At 43.8% G+C, this 22,660-nt stretch overlaps 1 protein-coding gene across 5 annotated transcripts in view; it reads left to right on the top strand.

Annotated features, from left to right (window-relative positions):
• The first annotated feature begins 18,953 nt into the window (after window positions 1-18,953).
• The window catches only part of LOC122564787 (whirlin), a 221,895-nt gene continuing 218,188 nt past the window's right edge, over window positions 18,954-22,660 (top strand). For 4 of the 5 annotated variants that reach the window (XM_043720015.2, XM_043720016.2, XM_043720018.2 and 1 more), the window contains exon 1: window positions 18,954-19,768. In XM_043720015.2, the coding sequence (XP_043575950.1) occupies window positions 19,373-19,768 (396 nt within the window). In that variant the 5' untranslated portion in view covers window positions 18,954-19,372. The remainder of the gene's footprint in view (window positions 19,769-22,660) is intronic. The other variant, XM_043720017.2, reaches the window with a different exon arrangement.

Raw genomic sequence — 22,660 nt, forward strand, 5'->3', positions numbered from 1 at the left:
GGGAAATTGCGGTCTCCAAAGAAGGAGGCCATCTGGTGTGTTCTGTGGTGGAACTAGTCCTCCTGGGAGCAGATACGGCGGAGGCGGAGGAATTGGGAATACAGAATGGCATTTTTGCAGGAAGTAGGCTGGGAAGAAGTGTAATCCAGGTAGCTGTGGGAGTCAGTGGGTTTGTAACAACCCACCCTCCCATCCTGGCACCTTCCCCTGCCATCGCAGGAATTGCAAAACCTGCGCCCACACCTCCTCCCTCACCTCCATCCAAGGCCCTAAAGGAGCCTTCCACATTCATCAAAGTTTTACCTGCACATCCATTAATATCATTTATTGTATCCGATGCTCCCGATGTGGTCTCCTCTACATTGGGGAGACTGGAACCTCCTAGCAGAGCGCTTTAGGAAACATCTCTGGGACACCCGCACCAATCAACCACACCGCCCTGTGGCCCAACATTTCAACTCCCCCTCCTACTCTGCCGAGGACATGGAGGTCCTGGGCCTACTTCACCGCTGCTCCCTCACCACCTGATGCCTAGAGGAAGAACGGCTCATCTTCTGCCTCGGAACACTTCAACCCCAGGCATCAATGTGGACTTCACCAGTTTCCTCATTTCCTCTTCCCCCATCTCACCCTAGTTCCAAACTTCCAGCTCAGCACTGTCCCCATGACTTGTCCTACCTGCCTATCTTCTTTTCCACCTATCCACTCTACCCTCCTCTCTTACCTTTCACCTTCATCCCACCCCCATCCACCCATTGGACTCTTTGCTAACTTCCCCCACCCTCCTCCCTGACCTATCACCTTCATCCCCACCCCCCACTCATCTATTGTACTCTATGCTACTTTCTCCCCACCCCCACTCTCCTCTCATTTATCTCTTCACCCTTCAGGCACTCTGCCTGTATTCCTGATGAAGGGCTTTTGCGCGAAATGTTGATTTTACTGCTCCTCGGATGCTGCCTGAACTGCTGTGCTTTTCCAGCACCACTAATCCAGAATGAAGATTAGCCGTGAACTTGCTGAATGGTGGAAAATGTTCAAAGAACCAAAAGGGCACATTCCTGCCCCTATTTCCTGTGTTGCTTATTTGACCGATTCAAGTTGGGTAGCATAGTGGCTCAGTGGGCAGCACTGCTGCCTCACAGCACCAGGGACCCGCGTTCAATTCCAGCATTGGATGACTGTTTGTGTGGAGTTTGCAAGTTCACTCTGTGTCTGTGTGGGATTCCTCGAGTTGCTCTGGCTTCTTCCACAGTCCAAAGATGTGCAGCGTCGGTGAGTTAGCCATGGGAAATAAAAGGTGGAGAGGTGGGTCTGGGTGGGTTCGGAGGGTTAGTGTTGATCTGTTAAGCCGAATGGCCTGCTTCCACACTGTAGGGATTCTAAAAGTTCCAAGAGTTATACCCAGGCAAACAAACACATACTGTTCCACATCCATAAATAAACTGCTGTTCTATTCCTGAGAAGTCTTTCTTCGTCAGTTGGATTTGCGTATTGACCAGCTGTTGCATTCTGTTCAGATAAGTTTGTGATATCATGCTATGATGTGTCAGAATTATTTACTGCAAACAGTGCTGCCACATCTCATTATCATAATTAAAATGGTGCTGAAAAATTATCTACATATTCAGAAGTAGAGGATTAAACAGGGTTGCATTATTAAAGGGAGGGATTCTTCATCCTCTGATCGGAGACCATAGAAAAAAAGAAGCCATTGAGTAATTTAAGAGACAATGCTGGAAAACCTTCAGCATCCATGGCAAGAGAAGCAGACGGTACAGGTCAATAGCCTTTCATCACAACTCAAACTTGCAAAGGTCTTTCCAGTAATTTCTGTTTGTATTTCTGATTTCCAGCATTTGCAGTATTTTGCTTTTGTGCAATTAACAAACCTTCCCAATGTGTTGCAGTCACATGCATGTTCCTTCGTAGCCGGCGGGAAGATCATATTTGTTTTGTCAAGATGGAAAGCTTTGGCATTTCCTCCTTGACCTCTTCTCTTGTCCATCTTTCTCCTCATTTATAACATTTCTTAAAACCTATCTGTTTGACCAAGCTGGTGGTCACCTGCGACCTCTTTATGGAATCTGAACATCATATCTTGTTTGATGGGGCTTATAGGAAATACTTTAAAATGTTATAGTACAATTAAAGAACTATATGACTTCAAGTTGTTTCACACTTTATTATTTAAGAAGTATATTAGCTTTATTTTCCTTAGTTTTCACAGAACAGTAACTCTCTGACTTACCGGCACATTTTCCATATTGCCTGTTATTTGTATCAACAATTGTAGTTGCTCGGTTATATCCAAATCCCCAATTATGAAGGCCCTAACCTTTAGAATTCCAAACCTAAACCTCTTCAGCTCTGTACCTCATTCTTATTTTAGGATACTTCTAAAAACATTGATCTGTGACCAACCCATTGACCTTCTGCCCTCATATTTCCTTGCATGGTATCATGTCACATTTTCTTTGCTAATGGATTTTTCATCACTGAGTCCCCCATTCTCATCATATTTGGGGTTACTATTGATCAGAAATGGAACGAGACCATCACATAAATACCATGGCTACAAGGGCAGGTCAACCTATAAGAATTCTGAGGAAAGTAACTCCCCTCCTATCTCCCCATAGCCCGTCCAACATCTACAGATGTCAGTAATGTGGTGGAGTACTCTCCATTTACCTCAATGACTGCAGCCCCAAAAACATTTGAGAAGCTAAACTCAATCCAGGACAAAACATGTTTGGCATCCCTCAACACCTTTAACATTCATTGCTACACCATTAATGCATTGTGGAAGCAGTGTGGACTATCCACAAGATGCACCGAACAACTCAACAAGGAATCTTTAACAGCATCTTCCAAACTTATGGTTTCTACTACCTCCAGGTTGAGGGAATGAATGAAAATGCCTCACCCTAAAATTTGCCCTCCAAGTGATACACCATCCCAACTTGGGAACTAAATCCTTCACAGTTCTTCAGTCATTAAATCAAAATTCTGGACCTGCCCATCTTAATAACACAATGGATGTATCTAGCCTCGAGGAACTGCAGTGGGTCAGGAAGATGACTCACCATCACCTTCTCAAGGGCAATAATGAATGGGAGATTAATGTTGACCTTGTCTGTGATGTCCATATCCCATGAATGAACAAAGACTCCTCTGAGGTGCCTTGTGATATTTCATGTTAAAGGTGCTATTCAATGCCAGCAGCTGTTCTTGCATGGATTTATAGCATTTTTTGATAGTTTTTTTCTATCCTGGATTTATCCATCGATAATAATCATTGACACAAGGTATCTGATTCAATAAATTAAGTATGGATTTCACGCATATAATCATGTGTACTTGCCAGGCTAAGATTGGCCAATATATTTTACAACAGCAATCCATTCCATCTTCCTGGTATATTTCATAAGTCAAAAGGAAGTGGTCCATTTACAAAGAACTTTATGCAGGATAATGAGTTTGACTGAACGTCCTTGTACTTATCACTTTACTTCTTCAGCAAAAATGAGCTTCATTGCTATTGCATTGGAATAATGAACTCACCTTATTTTGGTGTTAAAAGCAGTTTGTCTAAAAATGTCTATTTTTGACTAAAATTTAAGTACTTTATCCACTGGTGCCACTTTCTAATCTATTTCTAAATGTTATATCTGTCTTTATGTTGAGCTGAATTTCATTGTTCCTGGCTTTGACCCAAATGTATTTCTGAAAGATGTTATAGCAACAGACTAAAACAGAAGTCAAACATTACTTTAGGCTGAGCATGTGGTGCTTCTTAACCAAGCCATGGAGATAGAATCATAGAATCCCTCCAGTGCAGAAAGAGGCCATTCAGCCCATTGAGTCTACACTGACCCTTTGAAGAGCAAGACCCCTTACCCTGTCCCCATATTTTTCATGGCTAAACCACCTAGCCTGTGTATTGCTGGACACTATAGGCAACTTAGCATGGTCAATCCACCTAACCTGCACATCTTTGGACTGTGAGAGGAAACTGGAGCACCTAGAGGAAACCCACACAGACACGGGGAGAACTTCAAATGCTGGAATTGAACCCAGGTCCCTGGTACTGTGAGGTAGCCGTGCTAACCAATGAGCCTCCATGCTGCCCTGGTACAAAAGGAAGATCAGTGGACATCATCTTACATTTATTTGGCTAAGCTGGTTGGTCTTTTAAGGATTTGTTGCCATGAGATCTAACAAGTTCTCTTGCAGCATCATACCAAGCTTACCTTGTTAGTTACTTACCAGGGCCTGTAGTGCCTCTCACATCCAATTCCATACACAGCTTACCATGTGCCATTTCCGAACAACACATCACTCACCGGATAATCCATAGGCATCCTTTGCGCCGCACCATCTTTAAAGGGTAATAGCACACTGGGATAAGAACTATCAGTCTGAAGCTGCACTATACACTTCCTCACTTTGACCCAATACGTGGCAGACAGGGAGACCTGTGCCTTGCTTTATTGGCATGGTCCTTGAGGTCCTCCTGGTTGGGGTGGTGCAGACGTGGGACTTCCTTTGCCCCCAGAACCAGCAGTGGGAGCCATGGCACCACATCTTGCCAGCCTGGTATTTTATTTCCTTTATTCATTCACAGGTGAGGGCATCACTGCCTAGGCAGCATTTATTGCCCAGAGGCCAGTTAAAAGTCAACCACATTGTCTGGGTCTAGAGTCACGTGTAGGTAGGACCAGGTAAGGATGGCAGATTCCTTCCCTAATGAATGTTAGTGATCCAAATGAGTTTTCCCCAACAATCGACATTGGATACATGGCTATCATTAGACTCTTAATTCCAGATATTTATTGCATTCAATTTCCACCATCTGTTATGGCCGGGTTTCAAACCCGGGTCTCCAAAACATTACCTGGGTCACTGCATTAACAGTCCAGCGACAACACCACTAGGCCATCGCCTCTGAAGTTGCCATCCAAGTTAAAGCAATCTCAGCTGTCTGGAGGAAAGCCTGACACTGTAGGAAGAAGTTCAGTGAGCAGCTCCACTCTGCCAGAGTAAGTGCCATCATGTTCTTTCTGATACTTTACACTCACTGTATCTGTGCTTCTGTACCCACCTCCCACCCGGATTCATGCTCTACCAGTTACTAATGCCTGCAACGTCTTCTCCCACTGACTCCAACCCATCCCTATCTTCTGATACCACCACCCCTGCGTGCCCTGTACCTACTCACTTGCTTGAGACAACTTTTTAAAAGTAACAGCTGTGCCACCCACTTTCATTTTCCATTACACTTGCCTTTCTCTCATTCCAGGAGAAATAAAGCCCAGAACACGTCAGGAAGAGTCAAGACAGGGAGTGGATTGCTGACATTCAGCTCCTTTCCCCTTACGTGGACCCTGACTCTGACATCCCTGGTCAAGGCCTGGATTGGCACCGGAGACTGCCCATCATTTACTGAGCCAGGGCTCATTGAGCTAAGACTTGCCCCCCTTTACTTGACTATGGCGTGCTAACACCCATGACCAGCTTCCATCCATTGTGTCTGCACTAAATGGCATGGCAAGGCAGCCTGGTATTTCTGTGTAGCAACCTCCTGTCTGCTAAAACACAGACAGATTGCTAACTTGGTCAAACAGCAATGACATTAGCACAATGTAAAAGACAACAGTTATCCAGGACAGACAAATCCCCAACAATTTATCCACTAAGAAATGGAGGGGCCAGACAAAAAGACACCAAGCCCTACTACATAAAGAAACAAACTGTAGCATGCCATCCAAATGATTGACAATGTTTCAAGCTATTGAGGGTATCTGCCTGATTGGCCAGAATTATAGAAGGTTCCAGAAAACCATCTAGAAAGAGGGCTCAGCTGCAGACCTCCTTCTTGAATCGTCTGAGGCACTTCGAGGAGACCAGCATGGCAGGAGGCAGAGACCAGCTAACCATCCATAGCGAGAGAGGGAGAGAGAAAGCAGCTTTGCAAACCCAGAGTCAGAGCCAGAGAGAGAGAGAGAGAGAGAGTAACTGTGTAAATCTACAAGACTCAGGAAGTATTGTAATCTTAAGGGGCCAAATAAGATTAGAGATAGTATGTTCAGTTTTAAAGGTTATTGTAACTTTGTCCCTAATAGAGTTGGGACTGTTTTGCACTCGATACCGGTATGTGTTTGTATTGATTTGACTGCTTCGGTATTATGGAACACTTGGGCAAATTTATTCATAACATTCTGGTTGAAGTTGTCTACCTTGCTTAAGGTGAGACTAGACAATGTCTGGGTGAGTGGGCAAATAGCAAACAGGCAAGGCAATGCAAGGTAGGGATACTGTGAGCATCCAGTTAGACTCAGATTGTACGAGTGCTATGAGAGGAATCAAAGGACACTCAAATACAGCCTGGACCAGTCCCTGAGCTGGGTGCAAGTCCTCAGCCCAAAGTGTCCTCATTGCAGCGTTACAATGAGAGTTGCCAGTACACCCTGAGGTGCAAGATTGAGGTACAGAAGCATTCTGTCAGAAGATTGAAGAAGTGCCTTGACGGTTCTTAGAGGCTGGACCATGTCAGATGTCAGTGTTTGTGGACATGGGTGCATGGGCCAGCACTAATAAAGCATGACCTGAGATGTTGTTGGCCAGTGTCCAATGTTGAGGTCAGACAGAGCGAGCAGCAAACTGAATCCATCAGGTATGTCCTCACCTTTCATATCAAACTTTCTCAGTGTCTGACAAGTTTGGTGAGATAAAAAGCTGAATATCAATGGAGCAAGTTTGATCGTTAACAAACAATAATCTCCCTTAATTAGTATCTTGCCACTGCCTGGTGAGGAATTTGTCAAAAGCATGAAAGACCTATAGGGAGAAGCTGAACAGGCTGGGACTGTTTTCCCTGGAGTGTCGAAGGTTGAGGGGTGACCTTATAGAGGCTTACAAAATTGTGAGGAGCATGGATATGAGAAATAGTTAAAGTCTTTTCCTTGGGGTTGGGGAGTACAGAACTAGAAGGCATAGGGGAAAGATATAAAAGAGACCTAAGGGGCAACCTTTTCACGCAGAAGGTAGTACGTGTTTGAAATGAGCTGCCAGAGAAAGTGGTGGAGTCTGGTACAAATGCAACATTTAAAAGACATTTGGATGGGTATATGAATAGGAAGCGTTTGGAAGGATATGGACTGGGTGCTGGCAGGTGGGACTAGATTGTGTTGGGATATCTGGGCAGCATGGACAGGTTGGACCGAAGGGTTTGTTTCTGTGCTGTACATCTCTATGACTATGACTCTATGAAGTGAGATGCTTCCGACATTGACATTGACCTCAGGTGACTTGTCCAATTCTGCACAAACCTATACACAGCCCACATCACTCAGATCCCCATATGATCCTGCCCACTGATAGTTTCCCCAAAGGGTCAGAAAGAGTAAGTTGAACTTTATTTGTTTTAACATAAAATGCCAGAACTTCGAATTTGGGTGCACAGCTATTTTATTTATAATTATCATTTTGCACTGTTTTAATTTAAAGATTGTTGTTTGTATATTTATTGTGTTCAGCATTTCTTTTATACAATGCATGTCATTAGGACTTGTGATGAGAATTGCAGTTGTACTGTTCCCTCCTCCTTGTTTACCCAGTACAGCATATTCTTTCTTACTATAAGTAATGCTGAAATGAAGAGAGTATGAATGGAAGATGCACAGACTAATGTTCAACTTCTACGTGTTGTAAACTTAGTTTTAGTGGCAAGTGAAAGCATTTTAAATTATAGCTGTAGAATTTTCTGGGGTGCCTCCCCTGGCACAGGGGAGGCTGCAAGGGAATTCTGACAACATGTGGATGCATCTGCTCCCATGCATCTACATGCATTACACTATTGGAAGTCAAGTTTAGAACAATAAGGAGATCCAACTGAGATATGTAATGGAGATTGACATAGTTGACTGATGGTTCCTCATATGGGGCAATCTAGAATAAAAGGTCTTAGTTTTAGGGCAAGGGATAGCAGATTTAAAACGGTGATGAAGAGAAATACTTCTCAAAACGTGCCAAGAACTATGGAATTTATTACTCCAGAGTGCGGTTGATGCTGGCATGTTGAGGAAGAGATAGACCAATTTTTAATTAGTAATGGCTTGAAGGGTTATGGAGAGCAGGCAGGAAGTAGGGGCTGAGGTCGAAATGAGACCAGCCATAATCGTGTTAATTGGTGGAGCAGGCTTAAGGAGCTGAATTGTCTACTCTTGCTCCTGGTTCTTATGTTCTTGTGGGCTATGAACCTGAATGCTATTAACTTATTCATGAGGAAGGAAAAGAGGAATTGCTTTTACATTATCTTAATATGTTCTACAGTGTGTTACAGACAACAAAGCACTTTTGAAGTGCCATTTTGTAATCTAGAGAAGTTCTGTTTTATCCAATTGTACTTGTTTATTCTTGTTGCACATTATCCAAGTGGTTGGAATAGTGCTACAATTAGGAACATAGGAACAGAAGTAAGCCATTCAGGCCATCAAGATTGCACTGCCATTCCAGATTAGAGCTGATAATGTCCCCAGTGTGGGAAGATGGCATCATCCCCATATCCCTTCATCAAGATCACATTGCATTGTTTCAGGCAAAGAACTGTACCATTAGTTCATCACCACCTTATCAAGGGCATCTAGGGATGGGCAATAAATACTGGCCCAATCAATAATATCTACATCCCATGTGTGAATAAAAAACAAAATTTGTTTCACTCATTCAAGTGGCAATTGCCAGTAACAGCCAACAATTACTGTCCATCCCTAATGGACATCATGTCCATGAGTTCCTCCTGCAATGATGCCTTGGAACTAAAATGACTGGCATCCAATACCACAACCATCATCCTTCATGTCGAGAGTGATTCTCACCAGCAGAGAGTTCTCTGCCTGATTCCTATTAACTCTCGTTTTGTTCGCACTCCTTACTCAAGTACAGCTTTGAGTCAAGAGAGGTCACTCTCACCTCACCTCTGGAAATTTAGCTCCTTTGTTCTTGTTTGAACTCGGGATGTAATGAGGTCAATGTTGAACCAACAGAGCACCAGTTCTCCTTGGATTGCTGCAGTCCATGGGCTGTAGGTACATCCATAGTGCTGTTTAGTTGTGAGTTTCATGATTTTGAATCAGTGCTGCTGAACAAACAGTGATTAAGTTCCATTTCAGGGTGGTCTGAGGCTCGGAGAGAAATTTGCAGGCAGAAGCAATGTTCCTACATGTTTGTTGAACTTATTCTACTCCATTGGGTCCGTGGAATTGGAATCACACATTGATTGAGCAGAACCCATTCCATAGTTGTTGTATCTGTCTGAGATATTTTCAGATGGATTATATTTATACTGTGCAATTTGGATTTGCTTGAATAAAATAATTATTGTTTTGGTTCTATCTCAGATGAAAAAGCTGGTGATAGGGACTACTCACACTCGCTTTAACTCACAGATCTATATCTAAAGGTAACAGCACACTTAGATTTGGAAGGCTAGGGAAAACTGTCATCACAGGCTGCACTTTACTTGTGATGCCTTAATAGGGTTGGGCTGTTACCTGAAAACTAGTCATGTACCAATACAAACGCCTACACAAGTATTCATTCTTGACCTTAAAGTGTTAAAGTGTTTTACTGCTAATTAAATATATATTTTTTAAAAGTGATAAAACTCATAATATAGGAAACACAGCAGATAGCTTATGCACAGCAAGCTCACAAAAAGCAGAACAAATCCAACTTGCCAGTTACCACACTCACCATCATTCTATTTTTCTTTTATTTAAGTGGGCTCTAACTAGCCAGCTGAAATCCAGTGCTTAATCTGAAGGTACCTCAAAATGTAACTTTTTTCTAGTACCGAGAATGAGGGGACCACCCCACCCCCCAACCATCCCACCCCAATACCATTCTATTCTCAATTATCAGTAAAGTGTCATCAATAGTCTTACGAAGCAGAACTTGCTTAGGAATAATCTGTTCACTGGTGCTCAGTTTGGGATCTGCCAGGGCCACTCAGCACTGACCTCATTAAATCCCTAGTTTAGATCAGAGTGGTGCTGGAAAAGCACAGCACGTCAGGCAGCATCCGAGGAGCAGGAAAATCGATGTTTTGGGCAAAAGCCCTTCATCAGGATTCCTCGAATGCTGCCTGACCTGCTGTGCTTTTCCAGCACCACTCTGATCTAGAATCTGGTTTCCAGCATCTGCAGACCTCACTTTTGCCTCATTACATCCCTAGTTCAAATGTGGACAAAGGAGCTAAATTCCAGAGGTGAGGTGAGACTGATCTCCCTTGACTCAAAGCTGTATTTGATTAAGTGTGGCATCAAAGACCGCAAGCAAAACTGGAGTTAATAGGAATCAGGCAGAGAACTCTCTGCTCATTAGATTCACCCCCAACCATGAAGGATAATGGATGTGGTATTGGATGCCATTCAACTCAGCTCTAGTGCATCATTGCAGGAGGAACTCATGGACATGAGGTCCATGTCTCATTGTCATGGACCTAGTATCCTAGGTCTAATCATCTTTCATCTTGCCTCATTAATGACCTACCCTCTATTAAAAAGTCAGAAGACCAGAGGCTGAACTGGACTCGCCACATAAACACAAGAGCAAGTCAAAAGCTAGGAATCTGCAGCAAATAGTTTATCCCCTGATTTCTCAAAGCCTACCACCAGCTACAAGGCACAAGTCACGGATGTGATAGAATATTCTCCACCTGGATAACAACACACTAAAAACTTGACCCTCATCCCAGATAAGGCAACCTGCTTGATTGGCACCATATCCATAAACGTTCATTCCTCCCACCGTCAACACTCAGTAGCAGCTGTGTGTATTATCGACAAGATGCACTACAGAAATTCTCCCAGATTCCTTTGACATCACCTTCCAAACACACAACCACTACCACTTGGGAACCTCCTCCCTTACAGGTATTGTGGGTCTACCTATATAATATAGACTGCAGAGATTCAAGAAGGCAGCTCACCACACCTTTCTCAATGGCAACTAGTGAATAAGAATAGAAACATAGGATCACAGAATCCCTACAGTGTGGAAGTAGGTCATTTGGCCCATCGAGTCTACACTGATTCTCCAAACAGCATCCCACCCAAACCTATCCCACTTACTCTATCCCCATCACCCTGCATTTCCAATGGCTAATCCAACGATAGGTGATTTAGCTAGCAATCTTGCAGCCATAACAGCTGATGGCCCAGCCAGCAATCACAGAATCCAAGGCGTGAACAAATTAAAAAAAACTCCCACAAACAGCAATGATAACGATCAGACTGCCGGGGGGACTTTCTCTTCCTCAAACAGTGTCATGACAGTCTTCATGTCCACAAGGGGGCAGACAAGTTCTTGACTTAGCCTGTCATTAGAAAGATGACACTTATGGCTTCGCAGAACCTCAGCACCGGAGTGGGACTTAAGCTTTGAAGTATACACATGCATGCACATGTATGCTGTATTCAAGCAGTGAAAGTGCTACTGTTGAGCCACAGCTAAATTCCATCATGTAAATCGGTTTTCAAAAATCAGAACATTTTTCCATTTAGATCAACACTGGGAGTATTGATGAAAACTATATTTCATTGGTTTAGATTTGTACAACATGATGACTTGAATTTGATCAAAATGTGTTTTGCGTCACAAAACACCAATGAATCAGTTGGCTGTGATCTCATTGCCATGGAAATAATATGCAACTGTTTGTTACTTGTCTTAGGGCAAAAACAAAACAAAACAAAAGTGAGGAATAAATTTAAATAAGGCGACTACTGCCATCTTGAAAGTTTATAACAGTCACTTGATCCCCAGACATAAACATTTACCTTATTACTGACACTCTTATTCTTCGCTTTCATTTATGTGTTGGGGCTGTCCATGGTTCTTTGTTAACATAAAATGGCTGCCCATGGTTTCTAATTGATATAAAAATAGCCGAAAAGATTGTTGGCTGAAGTAGTAATTTACTCAGTCAGAATTGTGGCCTTCATATCCATAGCAACCAGATAAAATAATAAAGTGTCTCACTGAAATCACATAATAGGATCTTATTGAGGAAAAGCAAATATATAGATATCGAGATAGTTTTGATAAGGGAGGGACTGACAGAAGCCCTTGTCACAAGCTAATTTAATGTTTGCTATTTAATATGTAACAGAAAGGGAAAAGCTTGGTTCATATTAGTTAAGAAGCTATAGATGATTATATTCATATATTTGTATCACGTATATATTTAAATAATATATATATAAAACATATTAGTTTTAATATATTACTTATAAGGTAATTAATTGGATTCCTGTAGAGTCAGGTTTGGACACATAGACTGCCTGGATAATGGACACCCTTGAGAATTCTTGATCGAGGCCCCTTTTACCAACTAGTCCAAAGTTTGTCATTTAGCAAAAATTAAAAGAAAAAGCCAGATTCCACAATAATTAAGATTCTTTAGGTAATTGTCACTACATATTATATACACCTCTATAGGTGTACTGAAGTTCTAAGTGCAACCAACAAACTAACGTTAAGGGATTTAACTAAATTCGCATAGCCAGACAGCCTTAGCGAGTTGGGAGAAACCCCCATCCTGCTAAGTGGGAAGATTGAGTAACAGATGCAGAAGTCATTAGTATTGGAATATGACTGAATAAGATGCATTATGAAAGCCCAAAGAGAGGTGATAAGGATGTCTGGCAAACATCGTGAGATCATGGGAAGACCTGGAGTTGTTCATCATTGACCAATCAGTCACACGATTATCCTGATTGGATATAAATGCAATCAATTAATACAATTGGTTTGCAATAGTCAAAGGCAGGCTGAAAACAGATGTGTACAAGTTCAAGTCTTTCCTCTGTTCAGGGAAAAGGCCTTGGGACATTCAGAGGTTTTCTTCCCCACCAGTGTACATCAATAAACTCTTCGACACTGGACTCTGGATGTTGAGTGATTCATTTAGTCATTCTGCCCCAACACTTGAAATAGTGTTATTTTAAACAAGATCTCTGCCTTGAAGCTGACTGTTTTATTACAAGTGAATATGTAATTGTAAGTGCGGGAATGATTCAGCATCACAACAGTTGCTTTTGCAAGGCGCCTGTTTCAAGTTAAATTCTCGGGTACAGATGCCTATGAGTCAACTTCTAAATGGAGATTTTCGGTTTCAGAGTTGAGCTGAGTACTCAGTTGGGCGTGTACCCCACTCTTATGATTTTTGCTGATGGTGCACAATTTCCTAAGGTACATTCATAGCATCCACAGGCATTGGTGAAGTTGATAATCTTCTCTTTGGTATTAATCCAATGTTTCTATTCCAGCATCAAAAACAGAAAAGGTGACTTTTACTATCCAAACTAAAGATGTACCAATGTAAATGACTCAAGGATTTTAATTGATTGGCTCATGATTTTGGACTTTAGCCACCATTATGATATGATCACTGTGACTGTTTAGTTAGAAGTATGTGCTTTTTATATGTGTTGCGTATTGAATAGGACAGAAAGGATATTATTGTGAATCAAAACTGTTCATTTTTTTATATTAATGGATCCTCTTTTTATATGATTGCAATCAATGAAGAATAATAAGAAATTCAGTTCTTTTAAGAACAGGTTTACATAATTGCCAATTTTCACAGATCTCATTGGGAGGTAAGAGAAGTAAGGGCAAATCACAGTCACATTTACCACTCTTGACATATTATTATATTGATCACTCAGTGCAGAACAATACTAAAGCCTTATTTCATTACTGTTGACTTATACCGTTTTTACAGCAATTAAACAAATTGAGCTTTCTAATACCATTGTTCCATCAATTCAGAATGTCAGCAATGTAAATGACAGTGAAGTATCCCAAGATTTTAATACTGCTTCATTAGTAATTGTGAAGTGACCTTCTTCAACTTCTCCTGAGCTTATTTGCACTTATTGCTCAATGCATTCTGACCATTGTATCCAGTATGATTCTTCTCACTTTTTATAATGACCTTCAGTAAACTGTTAAACAAGTCATTTCTGATATGAAATGGTGGAATTATGAGATTTATGACTTTACTTGCTGCTCAAAATCAGGAGGACAAGATGCCCAACAGGACTCGATATGCAATTAATGTGAACCATTTTAATCATTGTGTTGTTATCACATTTTGCATGCTCTTGCTTTTTCCAGAGTTGAAGATCTTACCAGCCAAAGGACCTCTTGCAAATTGTTTCCTTGCTTGTTATAAAACAAGCAGCTAACTTCTTTCTTCACATGTTTACTTGCCAGAGGCAGTGCATTTTTGTAGACTCCTTTTTACCAGAAACTCTACTTCCAACTCACTAACTGATGGCGGCTTTTGGTTCATGTTGTGCTGCTGCAAAACATCCTTTCTACTCTTTCAAAATAAACATTGAATGATTTAAACAGCGCCCAGTGGAGCACAGTTACACTATCAGAACATCAATGGAAACTTACATACAACAATGGAACGTGATCAACATCAAAATAAAATGTCATTCCCAAGGGCGATGATGCATTACATGCTCAGCAGTGTCCACCAATCACAAAATGTCTGTCCAGTGTCGGTGGACTCTGCTTGCTCCCTCTCTGTAGACACTAGGCGCAAATCAAACAATGAAAGGTAGTCAGGTGCCATGAAACACAACCTGAGGCTGTTGTTAGTCTCCTTGGTCAAGCTCATGAGCAGGACCACAAGAAGGTTCTCCAATCTGCCCATTCCCATTGCGCAGGGAGCCCAGAGATCAGGAGCATAGGGCTGAAGTGCAATTAAGAGATTTAAAAACAAAATGGAGATTGCAAGTGAAAATATTCAGAGTAAGCTGCAGACCAGAGACACTATATGTAGCCTGGTTCTTGTGAACCTACTTAAATGTCTATTGTATGGGACTAGAGAAAGTGAGGACTGCAGATACTGGAGTTCAGAGTCAAAAAGTATGGTGCTAGAAATGGACAGCCAGTCAGGCAGCATCTGAGGAGCAGGAGAGTCGACACTTCATCAGGAATAATGATCAGGACTGCCTATTACAGCACTCTCCACACCAGTAATCCCCTTTCTACCCACTTAACATTAAAAAACACATGGTTTGAGTAGACATTGGTGGGACACTGCAACAAGAAGATTAAGAGGTTGATGTAAACTTACAATAGCGATTCTCCTCTCTATTCTGAATTGAGGGAAATCTCTAAGAAGAACTTGTCATAACAACAAGATGCATTTTACTGCATCATAGCTCCATGTTGCATTGAACCCTCCTCTTCCCCCCACTTCCACCCAACCCCCATTAGGCATAAGTGTGAAGGTATTAGAAGCAAGAGATGGCGTATCTGTATCCATCAGGACGTCTTCTAGACTTCTTTCTCCACTTGCCCACTGTGACATCATCAGGTTGTGTGGCACTTGATGTAACTTCAATATTAACATTTTTTCAGAGCATTTGCCTTATACCCAATGCTGGAAAACCTCAGCCACCTACTAGATGAAATTGGAGTTATAACTAGATTTGTACTTTCTTCCGGTGTTTAATAATTGCTCCCTAAAATATCAGTCAGTGACATTGAACGGCATATGTTCATTGTAAAACCTACTGGATCAAACGTATTTTTAAAATTGCCTCCCTTACGTAAAGGCATGACTAATACAGGAATGCATTGCAAACAGGGAAGAGATCCTGTGGCACCTCTGACTCAGAAGACTTGGGTCCCATGTATTCCAGGGGTCATTAAAAATATCTACAATTGAGGCAATTGAAGAGGATTAATGTCCCTAGGGACTGGAGTGATTTGACAGTGTGTCTGTTTGTGATTCCTCACATCTTTCTGTGTTAATACAATAACACAATTATAATACATGCTACATTGAAATTTGGGCATGACTTTGCCAACTTTGAATAACTGTATGAAATACAGCTTAAGAATCATTCCAGTAAAAACCTGCTTTACAAAATCAAGGGCTGTTTTACTGCAAACTATTACACATGATTTCATATTTTGCACATTAACTATAAGAACAACCAATTATTAGGCATATATATTGCACAGAAGTGGCTAGTAGCTCGTTGTCTGATTGTGTGGTTCAGAGTAAAAACAACAGAATGCTTTTAATCTTGCTCTGGATAGAATAGGTTTTGGGACCTCCGCCTGTGAGTGGAAGGCAATGACAAATGACCATTGTGAAAAGCTGTTCAGGGGAAGCTGCCGGGATGAAGCATAGACAATGAGACAAAAACTTGTCTTTGACCAGAGCACATTTGACTGAATACTACACACTCTTCAAATGGCAAATTGGCTATTACATAACTTTTCTTTAAAAAATTCATTCACGGGATAAGGCCATAACTGGCTGGACCAGCATTTATTGCCCATCCCTGATTGCCCAGAGGGCAATTAAGAGTCAACCATATTGCTGTGGATCTGGAGTCACATGTAGGCCAGACCAGGTAAGGATGGCAGATTTCCTTCCCTAAAAGACATTTGTGAATCAGATGGGTTTTCACAACAATCAACAATGGATTCATGATCATCATTAAACTCTTAATTCTAGGATTTGTTTTTTAAATTGAATTCAAATCTCACTATCTGCTATGGCTCCCCAGAACATTACCTGGATCTCTAGATTAGCAGTTCAGCGATAATACCACTCGGTCATTGCCTGCCCGATGAGCTGTGACTAACACTTTGAGAGGGAAGAACATTTTCCAATTTTAATCTTAATTTTTATTTAGTGTTTTCCCATCATTGTACCCCAACCAACCTGACTGACACTGGAGAGGTCAGATGCTTTGTGGAGAAAATTGAAGGTGACAAATTCTACACACGATGCTGAGACTGTTCTGCTTTAATGGATCGTCAACCTTCCTTTACATACAGCAAATTGGAGCATGATTATCCAAAAATTGGGACCCATTCAAACTGCTCAAGTTATAGAATCATAGAATCATACAGTACAGAGGAGGCCCTTCAGCCCATTGAGTCTACATCCCCAAGGTAAATTTATTCAAATCCCATCCAAAAGCAATGCTTGATCAAGAAATAATTTTCATTGACAGATTGTGCAGACACCCTCCTCTGATTGATCGTCATTATTGACTTGTTCATTGGTGATTTTAAGAGATGCAGAAACTTCTGTGATATAACTAATAATAAGTTTTCCTTCTATCGTGCAATGACACACCTAGCATTAAAGTTCCAGTTTGTGCTTGCAATCTGCAATGTATCACTCCAGCTTTGACTGTGCTCAGGGCTCCTTGCAAATCGTAGAATTCTCTTGTATGGAGGAGTTTCTAATTCTGTAAATACAACCTGCATTTTCTGTTCCAAGCCTCCCACTCTAATCACAAAAAAAGTAAAATGGCTGCAAGTGGATCTTGGAAGAGTTCTTTTCCATTCCTAACTGACTTGTATCTACTTTTAAGATTATGTCCATTTCTTCTGGATCCCCTCACTATCAGAAAGTTTCTGTTTAATCCATCATATCAAATCCTACAACCATTCCATTCACCCATTAAATCTAATCTTATGGAAATATAAACCAAGTCCATGCAACCACTCCTTATAATTCAATCCTTTAAGCATGGATAACAATGCTGAATTTATGTTGTACTCCTTCCAAGGGCAATTTATCCTCCAGACATGCTCAATGCTAAGTGCTATACTCCAGGTAGGATTTAAGCAGGACTCTGTACAACCGACCAGTCTCAGCATTGTGTGCCTTGTCCTTTAAATTTTAGTTACCTGCAATTTTGTGCACCTTGGGGTGACACTTAGTTCTTCAAGGAGTATACTTTCATTCAAATGGTGACAGTCCTGACACAAAGCAGCTTCGATGATGCTGTAGACACCTGCCAAAAAAAATGAGGTGCTTTTCATGAACACAGGACATCACAAGCACACTTTACAGTCATTGAAGTACTTTTGAAGTGTCATCTCTCTCTCTTTAGGCTCTGAGCCTGTCCTCTCTCTCCCTCCATCTCTGACCCTGCCCCCTCTCTCCCTCAGGCTCAGACTCTGACCCTCACTCTCCCTCAGACTCTGACCCTCACTCTCGCTCAGACTCTGACCCTCACTCTCCCTCCATCTCTGACCCTGCCCCCCTCTCTCCCTCAGGCTCAGACTCTGACCCTCACTCTCCCTCAGACTCTGACCCTCACTCTCGCTCAGACTCTGACCCTCTCTCTCCCTCCATCTCTGACCCTGCCCCCTCTCTCCCTCAGGCTCAGACTCTGACCCTCACTCTCCCTCAGACTCTGACCCTCACTCTCGCTCAGACTCTGACCCTCTCTCTCCCTCCATCTCTGACCCTGCCCCCTCTCTCCCTCAGGCTCAGACTCTGACCCTCACTCTCCCTCAGACTCTGACCCTCACTCTCGCTCAGACTCTGACCCTCTCTCTCCCTCCATCTCTGACCCTGCCCCCTCTCTCCCTCACTCTCCCTCAGACTCTGATCCTCACTCTCGCTCAGACTCTGACCCTCTCTCTCCCTCCATCTCTGACCCTGCCCCCTCTCTCCCTCACTCTCCCTCAGACTCTGACCCTCACTCTCGCTCAGATTCTGACCCTCTCTCTGCCTCTATCTCTGACCCTGCACCCTCTCTCCCTCAGGCTCAGACTCTGACCCTCACTCTCGCTCAGACTCTGACCCTCACTCTCCCTCTGACCCTGTCCTCACTTTCCCTCAGGCTCTGACACCGTCCCCTCTCTCCCTCCTGCACATGTCCAGCCGGCGCGTCCTAAGAGGCAGACGTCTCCTAGCAACAGGCTCAGCGGCGTCATTTCCGCGCGGAATGACAGCGAATGAAATTGCCAGGTGCGAGAAAGAGATACAGAGAGAGAGAGAGAGAGATACAGCCAGACAGGGAACAGTGCGGGATAGATACTCCGGGACAGCGAGAGCGAGAGCGAGAGGGAGAGGGAGAGGGAGAGGGATCCCTGGACAGAGGGAGAGAAACACAGAGAGACAGAGAGAGAGAGAGAGAGAGAGATGACCCAGGACTGAGAGGGAGACAGCCCCACTCCCGGGGACACAGGGACCCCCTCCCGGGGACAGAGACAAAGGGACCCCCACACCCCCGCCCCGGTCGATGCCACACTCGGGCAGCCCCCGGAGCCTGGCCGCGGGGGCTCGGCTTCCCTTTGGCGGGATGGCGAGGCGGTCGGGGCTCTGCTGACCGACAGACCATCCGCACCCCCCAACCCCACTGGCCGTCCCAATCTCTCTCTCTCTCTCAGTGCCCGGTGCTGCCCGCCTCCTGTCGCTCTCCCTGAACCGGCTCGCCACCTCTCGGCTGGGGCAAGGACGGACGGAGCGAGGGAGGACACTCGGCCCTTCGCTCCTGCGGCGGTCCCACCACACACCATGTCCACCGACTTCGAGCGGCTGTCCCTGAACTCCTCGGCTAACTCCATGGTGTCGGCCAGCGGCTCGGGCGGCCGCTCGCTCTCGTCCAACGTGAGGAAGCTGCACAACGCTCTGAACGTTTTACTGAGCGACTACGAGAGGGAGCAGTTCATCCACTGCCTGAACGTCTACCACTCCAAGCGCAACGTCTTTGACCTGGTGCAGACTTTGAAAGTGATCTTGAACAGCCCGGAGAAGCGGCAGCTGCTGCCCATGCTGCGGCTGGTCATCCCCAGGTCTGACCAGCTGCTGTTTGACCAGTACACCTCGGAGGGACTATACCTGAAAACAGAGCTGCTCACCCCGGCCACTGACAGCAGCCAAGCCCGCTCCGCCACTGCCAGCCACCTCCATGTAAGTCTTCCACCGGCTCAACCTGAATGCGGGGTTAGACAGCCCCTCAGAAAGGCATTGAACTTCCCCCCTTTCTCCACACGCTCAGTTCATTGCAAATTCCAGTGCGCTGCTGTAACCGACCAATATTTATACTCGCTTTAAGTGCACTAATTAATAAGTAAGTGAATGGAATTAAATACCGCGTTGAATATTTTAGAGTAAAACAGAAGGGTGCATCTCAGTTGTTTTGTTTTTGTTTGGCTGTTAACATTGCTCTGTTCAGTTCTGTCCCTCGCAGTGCACCTCTCCCTCAGTGCAGAGCTCTGAGCCGACTTTTACTGCGCGCTTTATTGCTATCCAGGGTTTTAATCCCGCCTGAATTCACTGTCCCCCTCCCCACGCACAGCATATGTTATTAATGCGAATGCCTCTCACTCACACTCTCATCAGCGTTATTCCGGCAGAGAGAGAACGGTCTCGGATGACACATTCCAGCACTGAAGGTCCCAGGTGCTGACACTAGACAGAGCTGTGGGAACCTCAAGTTAGACAGCAAGAGGAGCCAAACTGATGGGGGAAAGTGAATCAACAATTCATCACCAGTGCGGCTGGAAAGCAAGCAGGGCGCACAGTCGTGTGGCCACTGGGTCTTGAGAGCTGACCAGCAAAGACAAAACACATGTTCGTTAACATTGGTACTTGGTATAAATGTATTTTAACCCCCCGAGCCCAAAGATTTAAGATTAGTCGTCGAAGATGAGGATGTTTGTTGCAGTTTCTTACAAAAAAAAAGACCATTGGGAACCATAAATATTGATGGGGAGCACTTGCCGGGATGAACCGTGTCTTTTTCACGGCCCGACTGTCCCACACAAAAACAGAAATTAAATCCAGCACAGTCCGCTTTCTCCCGGGTTCGGAGAGAGTAGGGGATCAGAGCAAGCGAGCAAATGGCTGGGACATCCGGGAAAATCCAGCACTGAGAAATCATTGACACTGTGTCGAGGGAAGTTTCACTTCGGGTTTAAAATGCCTGTAATAGGGAGGGCAGCTGGCCACGGGACTGAACTGTTGAGAGATCCGTCTGCTGTTTATTTCCGTCCTTTTCAAAATGTGTAAGAGTGGAATCCCTGAGGTTTGGCTTGGCTCCTGTTAGAATTCAAACGTGATGAGTAAACTTGTAACCTGTATTCTGATCGCAGACTACAAAATCATACCAATTCACCAGCTTGCAGCTGGGCGCCCACTCTAACTACCTGAAACACTGAGCAATTAAAGAAATCACTTGGAACCAAAACACCTTGTACCATCAAATAGCAGCTCTCTGTCTCAGTGAGCATACACCCTAGCCAATATAGCACAGCTAGAGTGTACTAAGTATTGGCTTTTACCCGTTACTGTAGCTTCAGAAACAGAGTGCCAGAATAGCTGGTACGCAATTGCATGTGTTAGCTATTTGTAATAAATTCGGGGAGATACGTTTGAGGCTGCTTTGATTGTTATTAGATTAGATTCCCTACAGCGTGGAAACAGGCCCTTCGGCCCAACAAGTCCACACCAACCCTCCGAAGGGCAACCCACCCAGACCCATCCCCTACATTTACTCGTGCACCTGACACTACGGCTAATACATGCTATTGTGGTCTAAGTATTCAGTCAACTTCATGGAGAAATAGCAGGCTCGGAAGAACTATTTCCACACACTGGATTGAGATTCTTCTTTTGTAACTCCAGCCCCCATCCTTATTAAGTGCTGTGTATGTTACAGTCTTCCACCTCAGTCCCTATGTGAGGTATCGTTCAGGAGCATACTACAGCTGAAGGTGGAAACAATACTAGGATTGGTCCAGACACCAAATCGCTTTTACAAGTCTGCACATTCTCGCTGCTCCCAGCCCCACAAGGCAGGAAGCGATTTGACTGGAATCTGTGCACAATAAACAAGGGAAGACTGGAATCAGCAAGAGAGCTGGGTTTAGGTGGCATGCTAAGAAATCCAGATGGTGTAAATCAGAAACCAAAACAGAAGTTGCTGGAAAAGCTCAGCAGGTCTGGCAACATTTCTGAAGAGAAATCAGAGTTAAGGTTTCGGGTCAGGTGACCCTTCCTCAGAACTAATGGTAGCTAGGAAAATGTTGGTTTGTGTGCAGAAGATAGGGTGGATGGGGGCGTGTAAGGAGTAAATGATAGGTGGGGATAGAGCCCAAAGAGAGAGAAGAGCAGTTGGGCAAAGGAGTGGATAACATCTGGCTAGGAGAGTGAACAGCTGTTAATTGGACTGTTAGTGGCAAACAATAATGACAGACTATGTGATATCAAGGCCTGATGTGTAACGTAGGGGGCTAGGACAGGAGAGTTCAGGCCCTAAAATTATTGAACTTGACATTGAGTGCGGAGGTCTGCAGGGTCCCAAACCAAAACGAGGTGATGTTCTTCCAGCGTACGTTGAGCTTTGCTGGAACACTGCAGCAAGCCTGAGACAGAGTTTTTGGCCAGGGAACAGGGTGGCGTGTTAAAGTGGCAGGCAATCAGAAACTCAGAGTCATTTCTGCGAGCAGCATGTAGATATCCTTCGAAGCAGTCCCTCAATCTACACTGTGTTTCCCCAGTGTGGAGGAGACCACATTGTGAGCAGCGAATGCAGTAGATTAGATTATGTGAAGTGCAAGTGAAGCACTGCTTGACCTGAAAGGTGTGTTTGGGCCCTTGGAATCTGAGGAGGGAGGAGGTAAATGGGCAGGTGCTACACTTTCAGTGGTTGCAGGGGAAGGTATTGCACATATGAGTTAACTTATTTTTCAATGTATTGACCTTGGCTCACCTTGCCTATTGGTCTTTGACTAACAGACATTGGTCTTTAATCCAGCTCCAAAGTTTGGAATAAAAAAAGCTCTCCTTTGTGCTGCTTAC

The sequence above is a fragment of the Chiloscyllium plagiosum genome, unplaced genomic scaffold (genome assembly GCF_037043375.1).
Source record: "Chiloscyllium plagiosum isolate Xiang-an unplaced genomic scaffold, Cpla_swu_hap1 HiC_scaffold_21, whole genome shotgun sequence".
NCBI classification, from domain to species: domain Eukaryota; kingdom Metazoa; phylum Chordata; class Chondrichthyes; order Orectolobiformes; family Hemiscylliidae; genus Chiloscyllium; species Chiloscyllium plagiosum.